At 44.7% G+C, this 16,458-nt stretch overlaps 1 protein-coding gene across 4 annotated transcripts in view; it reads right to left on the bottom strand.

Annotated features, from left to right (window-relative positions):
- FLNB (filamin B) overlaps positions 1–16,458 on the bottom strand; it is a 71,830-nt gene that overhangs the window by 38,505 nt on the left and 16,867 nt on the right. For 3 of the 4 annotated variants that reach the window (XM_027640559.1, XM_027640561.1, XM_027640560.1), the window contains exons 2-8: positions 8,823–9,071; positions 7,723–7,820; positions 6,689–6,836; positions 4,139–4,257; positions 3,306–3,383; positions 2,378–2,540; positions 909–1,106 (exon numbers count right to left, since the gene is read on the bottom strand). In XM_027640559.1, the coding sequence (XP_027496360.1) occupies positions 909–1,106; positions 2,378–2,540; positions 3,306–3,383; positions 4,139–4,257; positions 6,689–6,836; positions 7,723–7,820; positions 8,823–9,071 (1,053 nt within the window). Of the gene's footprint in view, positions 1–457; positions 522–908; positions 1,107–2,377; positions 2,541–3,305; positions 3,384–4,138; positions 4,258–6,688; positions 6,837–7,722; positions 7,821–8,822; positions 9,072–16,458 lie in introns of those variants that run through there. The other variant, XM_027640562.1, reaches the window with a different exon arrangement.

The raw sequence follows: 16,458 nt of genomic DNA, 5'->3' as shown, positions 1-16,458 counted from the left end.
AGAGACTTACAGATAACCAGTTTCCCAGCACTGTAAACTGAACATGCATTTTCCCAAAACGTGTCGTGCTTATAGCAGGAGCACAAGTCTGCCAAGCAACTCCTTAGGTTTTCCCTCACTACGACAGCTCACCCCTGCAGCAGCCAACACCACTCAGTGTCCTACACCGGACGGAGTGAGCGAGGATCGTGTGCCATCTGCTAGTTCTGAAAGCTCAGTGGGAACACACAGGAGCGTGGCCGACGTGGAGCGGGAACAGCTTGCAAAGAGCTTACACAGCTGCATCAGGCAGCTTGTGGTTAAGCCAGTTTCACTGACTGGGTCACACACCGCTTTGGTTCGCTTGCAACTTTCCTCCCCAACCCCAACAAAACCAAAAGCCCTTTTGGCTGGGACAAGCTGCAGGCTAGAAGCTTACAAAAAGCAAACATGACAGAGCATCCTGCACACCTCTTACCAACTATGAAGCCATTAGCAGTGAAGTCCAAAATTCCACAAATGGAGGGTAGCTCAGGAGAGATGAGCAGAGATCTAAAAGCGTAGGAGCACGTAAGGATGGAACAGAAAGCAAGTTAGGTGTCAGTTAAGGAGGAAAACAGTAAATATAGTCATTTGAGGAACGAAGGCGGAAAACAGCAAGACGCTGCATAGCTGCATAAATCACTCAAAAAAAATACAAAGGTCAGCTTAACATTTGGAATTCTAAGCAGAAAGGAAACTAGCAACAAAAGCCATATTACTGTTAGAGTGCATTGGTTTACCCTTTGAATACCCAGTGACCCACTGAATCAGGACCAAGATGTTGAAAGGTACAGAGAATGTACAAGGCAAGATTCAAGCATATCCTGTGATAACATCCAAGGAGAAAAGTGGCCATGTACATTCAAATGCATTTTTAAAAAACATACCCTCTCCAACAAGAACAGTGCAAGGAGTTTTGGGAATTGCCTCCCCGGCAAAAGTCACTTTGACAATGTGAGGACCAGCTTGAACAGGTTTGTAGGTGCAACGGTAGACTTGGTTGCCTTTGTCTTCTACTACAACCTCAGCAAGGCTTCTCCCTTGAGGATCCTCCACTTCCACATTCACATCACCCACACCAGCACCTGCAAAGGAAACAAGTCCACCTGAGCCTCAGCTTCCCCACAGCAACAGGCACTGTGTTTTGCACCACTGCCAGCTGTCTGGGCTGAGCCAGCCATGCTCTGCTGCCATTTCCAGGCACAGCCTCTATGTTCAGCTTTTGCTGACAGTAACCAAACATTCCAGTGGGGAGGGCAAGACAGGATGGTGGCATCTCCAGGAAGACAGACTGATAAGGGCTCTGCTGCTCCAGCCACAGGGTTTCACAACAGTATTATGGTACTTAATATACATACTGCCTGGTTATCCTATGGCTACCATGCTGTAACAGCTCTATCACAGATCAGCAACCAATCTCTCAAGCTTTGAAGTGGTTTAGATTAAGAGACTGGACCATGTGCATGCTGGTCTGGACAAGGATCCTTCTCTGCCGGACGTATTCACTTGTGTTCAGACACCTGCTCTTCTCTCATTTTATTCAACTCATCATACAACTCATCATAAAACAGTTTTCTATACACTTTCAGAGGCCAGACATGTCTTTACATGATTCAGACCACTCCCTCTCCCAATTAGAGGCTGAACATAATACTTCCCCTCACTATAACGCATTTAATTTTATTCCTAAGCTCCCTCAGGCAGAAGGCAATGTAAAATATGCTACTCAGCATATTTCGGTGTTTAAATGCTACAAGTAACTGCCCTAAGTAGTTTCACATTGTTCTAAATGAATTAGCATTTGTAGCATCTTATTGACTCATTCCTCTAGGCTATGGCATTGGCCTAATAGCAGACAGCAAGCAACGTGATGGAGATGCCCTAATGAAGATAGAAGCCCTCTAATAATTACAATAGAGGTTGACACCAGTTAGTCATTGAAGTATGAACTCGAAGTAGCACTGCAGCCAGTTCTTTCTACAGAGCTAAATACAGAACACACTATGCATTTACAGTTTGCTCACAGTTTATCCTTCGCATTTATGTCCAACCTGTCACATTCCTTTTTAAAATGAGTTGAGGAAAGAAATCAGCCAGGAACTTGCTTGCTGCCATCTAGCAAATTCATGGCAAATTTCTGGGTAAGGCTTAGTCCCCTCTTGCCCCAGCTCAGCTCCACACATCAAACATTTCATACACAGCTGAAGCCTTGAGAGCTGCCTGGTTGTTATTTCGCGTCTGAACTAGATGAGGCTACAAATCCTCATCCACTTTTCAGTTTTTTTATTTCTCCAAGGCCTTAGGTTCTGACATTTGAGGAAACTGCAGGATTTCCATCCTCCTTCATCCTGCTTACCTGCTGTGTAGAGGTCAAAGTAGGTAGGCTTGTTGGCAATGTTCCCTGTTGCCTCCAGTCCTGGTCCCTTTGCTGTCACTTTGCTTGCATCTCCCTGGGCTTTGTCAACATTCACTTCAAACGGGCTCTTCGAGATGTGTTGCCCGGCAAACAGGACTAAAACCTACAAACAGAGTATCAGCTCAGACCCACTGGGCAGAGGCAGAGCTCAGCATCACCGCCGTGAGACCAAGTGCAGGGTCAAACACCCGCATTCCTGCACAGAGAGTCTTTGCCTCAGAGGTGAGAGACCATCCATCCCACAGCCTTCATCCTGTCCATGCAGTGCACCTGCTGGCCACCTTAAAGTGCTACTCACAGAGTCAGCCACACCTGTGGGGATACTTGAATCGAGATGTGCCAATAAGTAGCAGATTTCCACCAAGCAATAAAGTGGAAGCAGAAATTCCATTTATTTTTTCAGGCTGGTTGTGGGAACCAGCCACTATGGTAAGTGTCAAAGCAACAGGATCACCCATCGTAAACCTGCTTCTGTGGGTATCTGGGGACAGAGCTGGGTGGGGAACCCTCTCTGTAAAACCCCTACAGTGTACAGTACCATCACCAAAGAAACAACCTGGTATTTTCATCTGCATCTCTGTGACAACACACAAAACTGGCTTCATGAGTTGCATGAAGTGACCACATGTGAGAGGAGAGCCAAGGTCACACATGCACTTTCTCCCAACACACACTTCTTTCCCCTTTGAGAAGGGAGCAGCCCAAAAGCCCAGATGGAGAATTAAGGCCACACCAGTTTTCCTTTTCTTCAGGATGCACAGAGTGGCTATTAGCTGTCAGTGAACACGCAGCCCTCAGGGGCTCACATTAACAACCAGCAGAGCAGCATCTTTAGCAAGAGAACATCGGTTATCGACACACAACCCACCTTGTGAGGCCCAGTAACCCTTGGAACATACTGGACTGAATAGGTCTTGTTTTTGTCACTGGACGGTGTTATCTTCGCCTAGGAGAGAAAACACATCCATCACTGAGCTGTGCCTACGCATGCCAGCTGAAGACTTTTCTGAGTAGCACTTTATACTGCAAACTATTTCCAGAGTCAGCAGTGTTAGAGACTTGTTGCTGTGGGAGCAGGGATCCTTGCTACCTCCTCTTCTCACATGGAAAAACATCCCATTGGTTTTTTCTTTACATGAGAGGAAGTAAGCCACCTTCTCCCCACCCCAGTCCTTTCCCTCGCTGTTAATTGCTCTACTGAGGCAGGCCAAAACTGAGGAGACATTAAGTCCAATGTACAGCTGTATTTTTCTGGAATGTTGTAACATGATCAAGTGGAGCATTTGGATGAGAATTTCTATAAACATTAAAACCAGTATTTGAACTCAAAATGATTCATGGCACCTAAATAGCTGCTTTAGCCATTCTTGCAGAATGAGTAAGGGCAGACAGTGATTTAGTGATCTGTGTTATCTAAAAGCAGGTCAGAGTGTACTTGGCCAGTCAAGCTAAAGCACTGCAACTACTGGACACTGGAGTTGTGTTGCTTAGTTGCAGATAGCGACTTTTTTTCCAAGTTCATCCAGTAAGGCAATTAGGAAAGGCTTGAGGCTTCTTGCACTTTTGATATATTGTATTTCGTAACTTCTTTTTAGATGACTTATCTGTTAAGACCTCACTTGTGAAAGATGAAGGTTACTGCAAAAACTTCACCATGCACACCAACTTTACTTTTCCGTAAAAAACATTTAACATACATACCTCCTCTCTGTTTCCTTCTGGATCTTCTATGAAAACCATCAGGTCACCCTGTCCAGCACTGATGGTGTCCACTGTGAAGATGGCAGGCTGCTTCACCATGTTCCCATGAGGCTCAATCCCTGGGAGAAAGACACAGAACAGCACATTAGCTGCTGCCACAAAACTCAAAAGACAGTTTTGAATGCTACCAAAAAGCTGTCCAACCCATTCTCCCATGCTAGTTCCCAGCACCAGCTTCCCCACTGCCCAGAGCATCATGCTCATAATAAGGTCTACTCTTATCATACAAGCATTTTTAAAAATTGGTTGAATCATTGGCACTAAACTCATCTTAGGATCTCTGACAGAGTCTGGAACCTGGACCAGAGTCTGGTATCTGGATTCAGGTTACCCTGACACGTTCTGAGGGTCGTCCCCACTGCTGGCAAGTGCCTGTCTGATGCCAATAGCAAGTGGGGTATGTGCATTAGCTGCTCTTTAGGAGTTGCTCTACTTCATCCAGCTAAATGCTGAAATGTGCTGCACCACAGGAAGGGAAACTAGAGAGGCAGGAAAAAAATTTTGGGAAGCCTTTCGGTAAAGGTATTACCCTAGAACCAAGACTTACTTAAACAAGACAATTTTTACCTGTACTGTCCCATCTTCAGAACCCAACAGCAGACACTGCTCAGATATTTACTATTCTTTGAAAGCTGCTCAGACTTTGTCAGAGTGAGCACTGCAAATGGCATGCAGGAACTTCTTTAAACCAAGAAAATCCTGCTATTCGGTGAGGTTTCCACTTTACTTTTAATCAGTTTCCTATCCCTCAGCACAGGGCCTGCTACAGCATGCATTTACCAGCAGGGTTTCATCATCTCCCATAGTCCCAGGTCATGACATCTGTCATGGTGGTGTCAGACTGAGTGGGTGGAAGAACTTCCCAAAATTGCTGGTTCCAGACTAGCCCAAACACATATACCCTTCCGTCCAAGGGAATTGCTCCTTGGCTTATTCATAAAACCGTGGGCACTACTGCTCCATAGCACAATTAGTGGAAAGTGCAACGTCTGATAGATTATAAAGGAAGTGGTTGTGAACAACAGAATTCCTGAACTTGTTTATCTTCAGAAAACAATAACTTGAGAGCAGTGCAAGGAAGATCATGTTTTTACTAGGAAATCTGAGCATTCTGATAAGGTGTTAACAATTGACATATTCAACCTCTCAAAGTAAGCCCTAGATTATCATCTAGCCTAAACAGCTATAATTTCACTCTTCAGTCTTATGAAGTCTTATAGCTTAAACAGCTATAAATTCACTCTGCATATCTTCAGTCCACCCCACAAGCACGAGATATGGTATTCAAGTTATGTATCCCTCCTTCTGCGAGCACAAGGAGGATTGCTTGTCCTCCTAAGAAAGCTTCAGCCAGGACAGCATTAGTCACAACACTTTCTTGGCCAACATTTCATCTTCTAGATTTTACTCTCTTATCAGAGGTCTGCTTTGGCTGGTTAAATGAGAACTCATAGTGCACCACTGATGATCTGCATGACTCCGTACCTCCCATCTGCGGGCTCATTTCACATCAGGCCTACGCAGAGCTGCCCTCAGTGCAAACCAAACCACTGCAGCATCCAGGGGGCTGTGCTACAGCTAAGGCTCATATTGGGAGGTTATGAGCAACTTACATGGAAAAATGGTAATAAAAAAAGCTAAGACTGACCCACTTCACACACAACAGTCACCTTTTTCTGGAAGCATGTAAACCTTCTCCTCATCTGCCCAAAGACCCTGCCCAGCTTGCTAGTGAGCCCCTTGCTTCCAGAGTCACCTTTCAGTGCTGACATATGGTAGCAGTCAGAATGGTCATTTATATTTCCTGACTGTTTTGGCAATTAACTTCAGAAAAACATCAATCTTCCAAGAAGAGCCACTCACCCTTCATAATTTCCATTACAATGGCTTCAGAGCATCACATGCACGAGTACAATAGAGTAATTCCAGTTTTTGAAAGAATAAGAACATTACTAAAGCGAGACTTGACAGATGGAGGCAGGTTGATCAGTCATTTACACATTTGGGGCCTGAAAAATGTTTCTATGTATTGTGGTTTGCTGTGGAAGGCACTAACAAAGGACATCAACCCCAAGTAGGGTAAGTGTTAGGATAAGAGAGACACAGAACTGATGATTCCTCTTTAAAGGAGTGCTTTATCACAAGAAGTATTCACTGCTACATCATCAATAGGCAGCAGCCATGCTGCTAGCTTGAATTTCACACTAAGGTTCTTTTAGCCCCATATCATGCTACTTCTTCCAGCTGTGGATGGGAGGCTGGCAGCTTGCAGAACAGGTTCAGAGACTTTGGGGAATTTACATGTTAGAACTAGGAGTGTCTTTTGGACTATATCCATATATTTCTGAAACCAGGCACCACACCAAGAGTATACAAGTGAAACTTTGAAGTCAGTTACAGTAGGTCTGGAGTTCAACATAAGCAGAAAACCCCACCCAGCTTTCTGAAGAGTTACATGCTCCATACAGCTTCAGCTCACCAAGTCCTTACCTCTGCCATAAGCCCTTGCTTTCTTTGGATTCAGTTTGGGTTTTAAAGGAGCTCCTGGTTTCAGCTTGGCTTTGGGGAACTGGGACAGGTAAGTCATCACAGAGTGCTCATCTACATCAGGGTGGATAATTTCTTCAGGGGTAATAACCTGAAAGACAGTGCAATTAAGTATATTGTACCAGTGCTTGGTTACTGCATGTCAACACAGAAACAGAGCTATGACACAGTCTGAGATTTCAAAACTCCCACATGCTAATGTGATTTCTTACATTTACTTTCCTTTGATACACACAACATCCTTTATTATCTCATGGAAAGAAAATCAAGAAGCTCGTTATGGTCCCAGTGTGGCCTGGGGGCTTTTTGTGCCTTGATTATTAGGGGTTCTCATGAGACTGCAACCAGTTTGATGGTATCAAGGCAAGACAATGGTAGTTATGTTCCCCTTGAAAAGGGACATGGGGATAATTGATACTGAAAAAATTAATAATTCATAATCCTGTATGCTACAGCTCTGAACTGCAGTGCTCCAAAGTAAAACTTGTGACTAGTCTCTTCTCTTGCTTCCACAACACAAGCTGCTCTCACAGCTTCAGAGACTTCAGCAGTTCTGTCCAACTTTATCAGCATGAAAATAATCCAGTTTGTAAATACATTGTTTTCTGTTTGAACATCTTCTTTGCAGGTGATTTCCTAAACCAGTAAGTTTTTCTTCTGTGGAATTCAAAACAAATTCACTCCATAGACTAACAGAACAGGCACCACCACACGGGCACTTTCCCCCTACACCACATGTTGCAACAGCAGCTGTCCTTAGCAGAGACACCTACACAAAATCTTACAGCCAGAGCTCTGAAATGTAATAGTGTGTTTCATTACAGTTTGCCCTTTGTCAGGCAATTTCAAGAGTTAACTGTAACTTTTTTAAATGTCCAAGCAGCCCTACCTGCTTTCCTCAATTTAAACTCAAGCCAGTCACAAGGACAAAGCCATCCATGTGCCCTTACAGGCAGCCCATGTCTTGGTGGCCTTACCTGTGGCACACCCAGCCAGTCATCTGCCTGCTGCATGGCTTCCCGAGCATTGTCAACGGGTTTCTTCGGGTCCCAGGTTTCCCAGTCAGGGCACAAGCCTGCAAGCACATTTCATTTGTTAGATGTTATCTGCAAAGGAGCTTCTCTAGCTGAAGAAACCAAGTACGAACTCCACAGTCACTTGTATTACACTGTTATGTAGAAAGACATTCAGAGCTTTGCAGAAGTAACCAAAACAAGACAAGCATATGCTGTTCACTGAAACACCTCTGAGACAACAATCAGCACAGTCATAGAATGGTTTAGGCTGGAAGGAACCTTTAAAGGTCATCTAGACCAGCCCTCATGCAATGAGCAGCAATGCTTCAACAGCAGCCTGTCCAACCAGACTTTGAACATTTCCAAGGATGGGGCATCTACCACCTCTCTGGGCAACCTGTGCAAGATACCACTCTAAATTCAGTACAAATACATCTAAGCATCTTTTATGTTTCACTGGCTCTCCTGCAGCAAATTTGGTAGAGAAAATTTCAGCCACTTGCCACAGCATCCCAGACTGCATTAGATGAGCACCAGCAATCCCACTAGCAAGGTTGTTCTACGAGAAGGTGAGGAAACTGCCTATTTCACACTTCATCCCATTATTTGCCGTAAGCGGTTTAGCCTCAGCTTGCTAAACACAAGTTTCAGGTAGTGTGCAGCTTCTGGCTGCTCAATGCTCCCTCTGCAATCCTATTTCAGGAGAACACATGAAGCCTCCCACTGCACCCTGAAGTTGAAAGGTTGCTGGCACTTGCCGTGGGAACAAGCCTTTCTTCCATTTAGGAGCCAGCACTTGTGCCTTTGTCCCCTGCACCCAATACAAAGCTCAGACGTGGTGCCTCCCATAATGCAATCACACACTCTGCTGCAGGCCAGAATTTCTCTTGGCCAAGTAGTTTACAACTTGCTGCTTCCCACAGTTGGCCTCTTTGGACTTGGGTTTTCTTAAAAGCCTTATTCCTGTCTCCTGATCAGCAGTGAAAACCTCCACCCATAAGAAGAGCAGCCACAAGGACAACAAGCAAGGAAAACATTGACCAGCAGAGCAAAGGACTTACCTGGAGCACAGCTGTCAACAAGAGCACCCAGTGCTTTGCCATCCTGCCAGTTCTGATTGAAGTTTGTGATTGGCAAGTAAGGAATTTTGTTCTGGATCCAGCCCAGCAGCCTCTGCTTAGGAGTCTGCTTCTTTGCATCATCATCACCTTCATCCTCCCACACTGGCATAGAAATGGAATAGTGCAGGATAAGGGTCCATATCAGGCCAAGGATCAACTTCAAGTTTCCATCAACTATGGCTTTACTATCTGAAAGACAAAAGACATACAACTGATTATTTGCCATCCTAAAGGAAAGAGGTGTGTTTTTAAAACAGTGTACCTGCACCCATGCCCAAATAATCGAGGACAAGAGAACTGACCCAGGCCACTGCAGGCACTTGTTCAGGCAGAGACACCATTCTTCCCACACTGCATTAGATGGGAGGGGAAGGAAAGAAAAGAGTCAAAGTACTCAGTGCTCTCCAGCTATCTTGAGAGACCAGCGCTCTCCAAGGGTGGTATGACTTGCCCTTCAGCTTTACAATCCTAGCTTAGGAGAACCGGCAGTTTAAAGTCTCCAGTATTTTGGATTTGGATGGTAAGTACCGTATTTTCCAATAGTATTTGTATCTTATGAAAAAGGCCAAACAGCATGTGATGGAGTTCACAAGAACAGCACCCCAACAGGGTGAAATAGCCCAGGGCATACCTGAAAGCACCATTTAGGAAACAGCATTTATATACAGAAACATGTCTCCCCACACATATCAACAATTTGCATTAAAAATGGTAGAAAAAGAAGTGCTATATAATGAAGACAAGCAAAGACAGAGCTTGGAATTAGAACAAAGTCCAGATATATCAAGACCTCTGTACAACCAGCAAAGCAGGCAGTGGAGGTCCACAGAGGATCCTTTGCACCATCGCTTTCCTGCCTGCACAAGAAGTCATCCATTTATGCTACAAATTCAGAGTTACAGAAAAGAAAGGCCAGCTCTGGCTTTTCCATGTCACACTCGAGCCTAGCAAAAATTTATCACCACATGCTGCAGCTCTGCTGTAAGACACACCATGGAGCTAAGTCTAAGGCTGCTGGGTATCAAGATCAGTAAGCACCTGTCTGCAGGGGCAGGATACTTTTCTGCATCAGTTCGGCCTTGTGAAGTGACCACTACAGTTTTGCAAATAGTTGTGCTAATTACTTTGGCTTTAATGAGTCACAGACTGGATACCCTCCCTCCCTTTGAGTTTGTAGTTGCTACTCAGGTTGCATTACACTTGTAATAGCTCCAGTTTTTCCACGTTTTCACCAGAACCAGAATTCTTCGGTAATGTTTCGGGATTCCCTCAGCCTGACAGTTCCTTTCATTCACAGTAGCATGTTATAGCACAGCATTTTTCTGTTTTTTCCTCCATTTCAGTGAAAATTGTTATAGAAATCCCTTATTAGTCAACAGAAGTTACAAGTTACCTGGAAACTTTTGTCTGTTCTCCAGCTCCTGGAGCAGATGTTAGAGTAAAGACAACTACAGCTGTATAAACCCCCTCTCGTGCCACCAGAATAATTGTACAGGGCTATTTCAAGAGTCCTAGCTAGAAAAGTAAAAGTGTTCAGCAGTGAGATTGCATCCTCCAGTTCAAATCCAGAGTGCTAACAGGTAGAATCCTCCCAGTGCCCAACACCCACTGGGCATGTCTTACCTGCTCCTCTTCAGGTACAGAGATCACAGCAGCAACCCAGTACCAACTTATCAATACAAAAAGATCTACTGACTTTCAAAACAAGTGATTATACAGAATAGTGACCAAGAACATTAAGCACCAGCATGTTCCCTTTAACCCAATGCTCAGGCAAAGCAGTTAATATTTACATGGTTTCACAACAGAGCGGTATGTCCTGAACAGATAATACTGTAACTTCAGACCTTGCATGGTGATTGGACTTACTGGATAGTTACTGTCTGGTTTCTATTCCAATTTTAGTTGTAGTCAAAACTGATGTTAAAGAAATCCAATAATCTTACAGGATTATGATAAGTGTCTGCCACTTGCCTGCTCACTGCTAATTGTACATCCAGTCCGAGATGCACAATAGATAGCTACGAGGTGATTAAGCCCTACTGAGTTTTAATTACAGGTTCCAAGGTAAAAGTCTACATCATGTAAGCAGTGTGTCTCCTAGTGACAACTAAAGAGTCCTTGCTGTCACCCATTTCCATCCCCTTTCCAGCTGAGCTGCAAACTGCTCAGTGGCGGGAAGATGTTCCCTTACACCAGACTGCTGGAGCAAGGCCCCACTGTCCACTTGCTCCCTGTGCCTGCAGCCCCTCCATCCCACCCCCTGGCACACTGTGTTGCTGGAGCATAACACTGGCCAAGCTTTGGTTTCAGATTTATATTGACACACACATACAACTCAAGATAAAGAATGGCTCCTTTCAACTACCTGAAAGGACATTGTAGCCAGGTGAGGGTTGGTCTCTTCTCCCCGGCAACTATCAGTAAGACAAAGGGGGCATGGTCTTAAGCTCTGCCAGGGGAGGTTTAGGTTAGATATTAGGAAGAAATTTTTTACAGAGAGGGTAATCAGGCATTGGAATGGGCTGCCCAGATAAGTGGTGGATTCTCCATCCCTGGAGGTTTTTAAGATGAGTGCTGTGGTCACTTAGTGCCATGGTCTACTAATTGCAGTGGTAGTGGATCAAGGGTTGGACCTGATGATCTCAAAGGTCTTTTCTAACCGGCTGATTCTATGATTCTATATTTATAGCACATAAATAATGTCTATATGTGGATGCACTGTGGTTACTGCAGCAACCAGCTGCATGCTCAGAGCTTCCTCCACCACCCATAGGCACAGCTGGGCTGTGGTCCTTGACCTAGGAAAAAGCAGCCTGTACAGAAAACAGCTTCACATTTGACAGCAAGAATATCACATCTCATCAGCCTCTTCCAGAGAGGCCGGGCACAGAGCTGTTGCCCTGATGACAGGAAAAGGTCACCGCAGGAATGGGACGGCTCTTCCTCTCTGGGGCTGATGCCATCGCCACGACTGCACTTTGTTAGCAAGTTAGCAAGCTCTACAGCCTCCCGGCTTCCTGACAGGCATAGGGATCTCATGACGTAATTTTTTCCAAGCCTGCTTTCAAGAGGGCTTGTCTGCTTTCATTTGGGGTGGGGAGAAGGGAGGGAGAAGAACTCATGGGCAGGACAGGAGACCTTATCAGCACCCAGCAGAGCTGCCCACATGCCCTTACCGCAGGCACCCCGCTCCCAGCTATGGGGGACCTCACCAGCAGCTCAACGCTGGAGCACAATCTCTATCACAATATAAAAGGACCTTCCACACTCAAGAGAAGACTAAAGTTCAGCTCAAAGCAGACTTGGCTTCCAAGCACTGCTGTAAATCTTAACTCCACCTGAGCATTCAGCCTCCCTAGAAAAGCTTCCACATTAGTGCTGCCTTTTTCATTAACTGACTAAAAATATTCAGTGCATTCTCCTCGAGGTCTCTTGGGCTTTAAGATGTAAGTGACATCCAGGAAGACACGCATCAGTTCACAGGTCCTGCACAGGGAGCACAGAGCTGGCCCTGAGAACACTTTTAGTAACACCAAATTTGCAGGCATCCCTCACCAGCTCTGAGTGCACATTGCTAGTGCAATACCGCCAAGGTGGAAAAAAATGTTTCCAATGACACTTAAGACCAACAATCATTACTGCAGGCATTGCTGTGTACCCCAGCTCAGCTGGCTTTCCACTGAATTCCCCCCTATTTCATGGTTTATTCAAGACACTTTCTGGCCATTCCAGATTGGAAAATGGATTACATAAAAAGCAGACTTGCACCACTGCTTTCCTACTAGGAAAATTACTTTTAAGCATACCTATTTCTCGTACAATCAATACTTTACAGAGCCTTCAAAGCCATGTTTCTCAATTGCTCCTCTGAAGTTCATACTAAATTTACAACATAGGGATGTACACTTGTGGTCAGTGTTTCAGAACCACAGGGCAGCAGCCTGGCCCCTTGACAATTCACCTCTACCACTCCCAGCTGCATTTGGCTTTCAGCTTCATTGAGTTAGGTGGATGGGAACAAATCGCCTGCTTTCTGCTGAAACGGAGAGAGTGTTTACTCTGAGTTTCTGCAGATTAAAGGAGCCCTCTCCACGCAGCTCCCACCTTCCCGGGGCTCGGAGGAACTGAGCTGTCACACCTCATCCGCCAAGATAATTTAATGGGGCTGAACCTACTCTTTACAGCATCATTGTAGACAGATTCAATATAACCTTTTTTGGAGAAAGCGTGGTCATCTGCATAATTTGCTTTATTCACGTCACAGTGCTTATGTTAACATCTGCAAGATGCACTTACAGGCGTGCCAGAGCACACTGTTCCCCTGTTCCCGGTAGGAGATGTGTGCTTTGGAGATCAAAGTCCCTGCACAGCTGACTCATACATGATGACAGCCACTGGACTTCTGCTTTCTAAAAACACCTTTTTTCTGGAAGCCCAGGCACGAAGCAGGAACCCATGCCACAGGATGTCTTGCCTGCCTCAGATCAGCAACTGGGAGGACTTTGGCTCAACCGGAAACAGACAACTTTAGAGGTGCCATCTAGAAGAGCCAGTGGGTGAAGGGTTTGGAGAGGGTTTTTTTGTGCTGTTGTTGTTTTTTGGTTTTGTTTTGGTTTTTTTTCTTTTGGTTTGTTGGGTTTTTTTTCCATTAGAACTAAGAAATTTGGTGGTGTTACATGCAAGTCCTCCTGACCCTCTGCTGTGGACTCTGATATTTTGAATGCTGTAAGGTGAACACTTTCAGAATTCTGCAAGTCCTCATGGCTAGACATGCTGTCCTGAACCAGCAAGAAGCAGAAAAAGCAGAAACGCTCAAGTTTGGATTTAACACAAACCTTTATTCCCACTTACACTGTTCAACGTGCATTTTAGCTTCAACTCTCCAACTGCAACTTGCTTTCCTCCTCTAAAAGTACCCGATGGCAATCCAAGGTCAACAAAATAGCAGCAGGCATCACACCAGACACAGCCCCCGTTCAGCTGCAGGCAGGCAGGAGCCTCTGCAGGGAAGGGCTGCTGTCAGCCCACTGCCGAGGTCCTGCTATCGGGATACATCTTGACATGCTGACTGCTGGGGAAAACCTGCCAGCCAAATTTAAGCTGTTCTGCAGAATCAACACCAGCATTGAACAAGAGAGCACTCATTCTTCTTAAAAAAACTATCCACAAAAAAAAAAAAAAAAAAAGCCTATATATAGCCTACAACATTAAGTTTTATGTAGAAGTATCCTGCTTCCTAGTCAGCTATTAGGATTTAAGTGGCTGCCTGGTAGGGTGAAGAGGAAAACAGACTCAACCAGAGCTCATTTTCTTCCCCCATCACACCTCTAAGTCTAGATTGTAATTCTTACCCTTTTATTATCCTATTAATTAAGTGGCAACCAGCCCAAAAAATGGATTATGGCAATTCCATAGGCCAGCAGTACATACCACCAGTCTCAAGTCTTGAAAAGGAACCAAGTTTCAACTGCTCAAACTGATTTATAATTGTTGCTCTATACTAAATATTAATACGATATGTTACACTTGGACTCTTAAAATCACACTTCTCAAAGCACAAAGAAAGATGTTAAAGTGCCATGGCTTCAGCCAGCAGCATGACTAGTCTGAGCCAGCAACGTGACCACTTTGAGACAAATGTGTGTCATTTTTGTGGCTTGGGCCACAAAAAACTTCCCAACCCAACCTACCAAGTGGAAAACTGCCAGTGCTGGGTCCTCCACATTAGTGCTTGCAGCTGCCCCAGGAGCAAGTGCCAGAACTGAAACCTGGCATTGGTTTGAGATTTGCACATTTGTTTGCTCCAGTAGAGATCCCTAAACTCTACCTGGAGCACACGGCTCTTGAATTATATGACTTTCATTAGGTCTATAATTCTACAATTAAAAAAAAAATAAATAATCCAAACCAAAACCAGTGTTACAAACAAGTTTGTGACTGGTATTTTTTGTTCATGTGCAAGTCTGCTCTGCGTTCAGATTAAGCACTACCCAAACTACAGCAGTGTTCCTTAAACTCTGCCCCACAGCAGAGCTGCAAGTCATTCTCTGTTGGACAATTAGTGGAAACAAGATAAGCTACTGAAGCAGACAGCTTCCTTACTAAGTCGAGCTAGTCATACAGACTGTGGAAGTCTTGCAAAACAAATGAAGGACTGAAAGAGTAACTTTTGAGTAGTGAATTTTATTTTATTTAAATAGTGTTTGGCTGAGGCTGCAGTCAACACAGCCTGTTCACTGTCTCAGCAAAGTCATCTCAGAAGCTTTCCTGTTGATTTTCACATGTGGAGGTTAAACCACAACCAGTACTGATCTTTTCATCCAGCTTCTCTAAAAAGAGGTCACCCTCTTCAATTTTTATGTCTTCCCTACTTTAATTTTTGTTCTACGGGGAGAATCCAAGATGCATGGTCCTTAAAACAAAACAAAGGAGCAGTATTACCAGCAGCCCTTATCCTTATTTTCAGACATGGAAGGAACTTTGTATAGCACACAAAGTTCATCTCAATTATGGATCATTTATGTAGAGACTGTAAGAATTTTAACCCTTGGTGTCTAAGTCTTGAGCATTTCCCTACCTTTAATTATTCTCACCTTACATATAGTTATACATATAGTTAAACAACTATAGCAGTTGGGGGAATGAAAAATTAAGGACTCATTAGGGCTTAATCTTCCAGAACAAAGAAAACTCCACATTGAACGGAGTTCTTCAGAAACCTGGCTCCTGCATGCCAAACAGAAGTACACAGATGAGAGGGAGCTGAGCAAGTTGCCTAAAGAAATTCTTTGCTGAAGCATACAGTATGTGTTCACAGGCTTACTGTGCCTGCTAAAGACATTAGTGACATCCTCTGTAGGGATAATATGTCTTTAAATCAATTACAGGGGTTCCTCTGTGCTTTGAGAACGTACTGCAACCATTTCCTCCAGTGACCCTTAAGCCCAGGTCCACCTCTCAGCTCCCCAGGGCTCAGCCCATCGCTTGTTGCCCAGCCACGTGCAGCCCTCACCCCCCAGAAGCACAGCTGTGCCTCCTGCCCAGAGCTGGCACCAGGCTGGTGGAACTTGGGCTGGTTCTGTGGGTTCCTGGCTGTAACCTGCCAGCCTCTAACAGCCACATGCTCCAGCCTCATTGCACCTCTGCTTCTCAGCAGCGTGTGCAGCTGGTGCTATGACCCCTAGGAGAGCTGGTCCTCAGCATCCAGCTTACCTGTGATTACCTGAATACCTGTGGGCTTTCAGCTCATCTGCTCCCAGCTCTACTCCTGCCCTGTGTGGAGGCGCAGCCAGCACTCAGCTTCAGGGACTCTGTCACCTGAGGAAGTGTATCTTCAGGAAGCCTAAGTGATACACCATGTACACTTAGAGACCCACTAAGCTTTTTACAAGGTAGGTTTTCCAGAGGAGGAATGACTTTTCACTGGAGGGCTGTAAGAATAGTAACAGAGTGATGATCTGGGCACAGACAGAAGGATGGAAAAAAAATTTGGGTTTTTATTTTTTTACAAGGAGATGGAAACCATTTTCCTCTATGCTTACCAGGGTGTCTGGTTATTTAAAAAAAAAAAAAA

The sequence above is a fragment of the Corapipo altera genome, unplaced genomic scaffold (genome assembly GCF_003945725.1).
Source record: "Corapipo altera isolate COAL_440 unplaced genomic scaffold, ASM394572v1 55, whole genome shotgun sequence".
In the NCBI taxonomy this organism is placed as follows: Eukaryota; Metazoa; Chordata; class Aves; order Passeriformes; family Pipridae; genus Corapipo; species Corapipo altera.
This window is presented reverse-complemented; position numbering and strand designations above follow the sequence as displayed.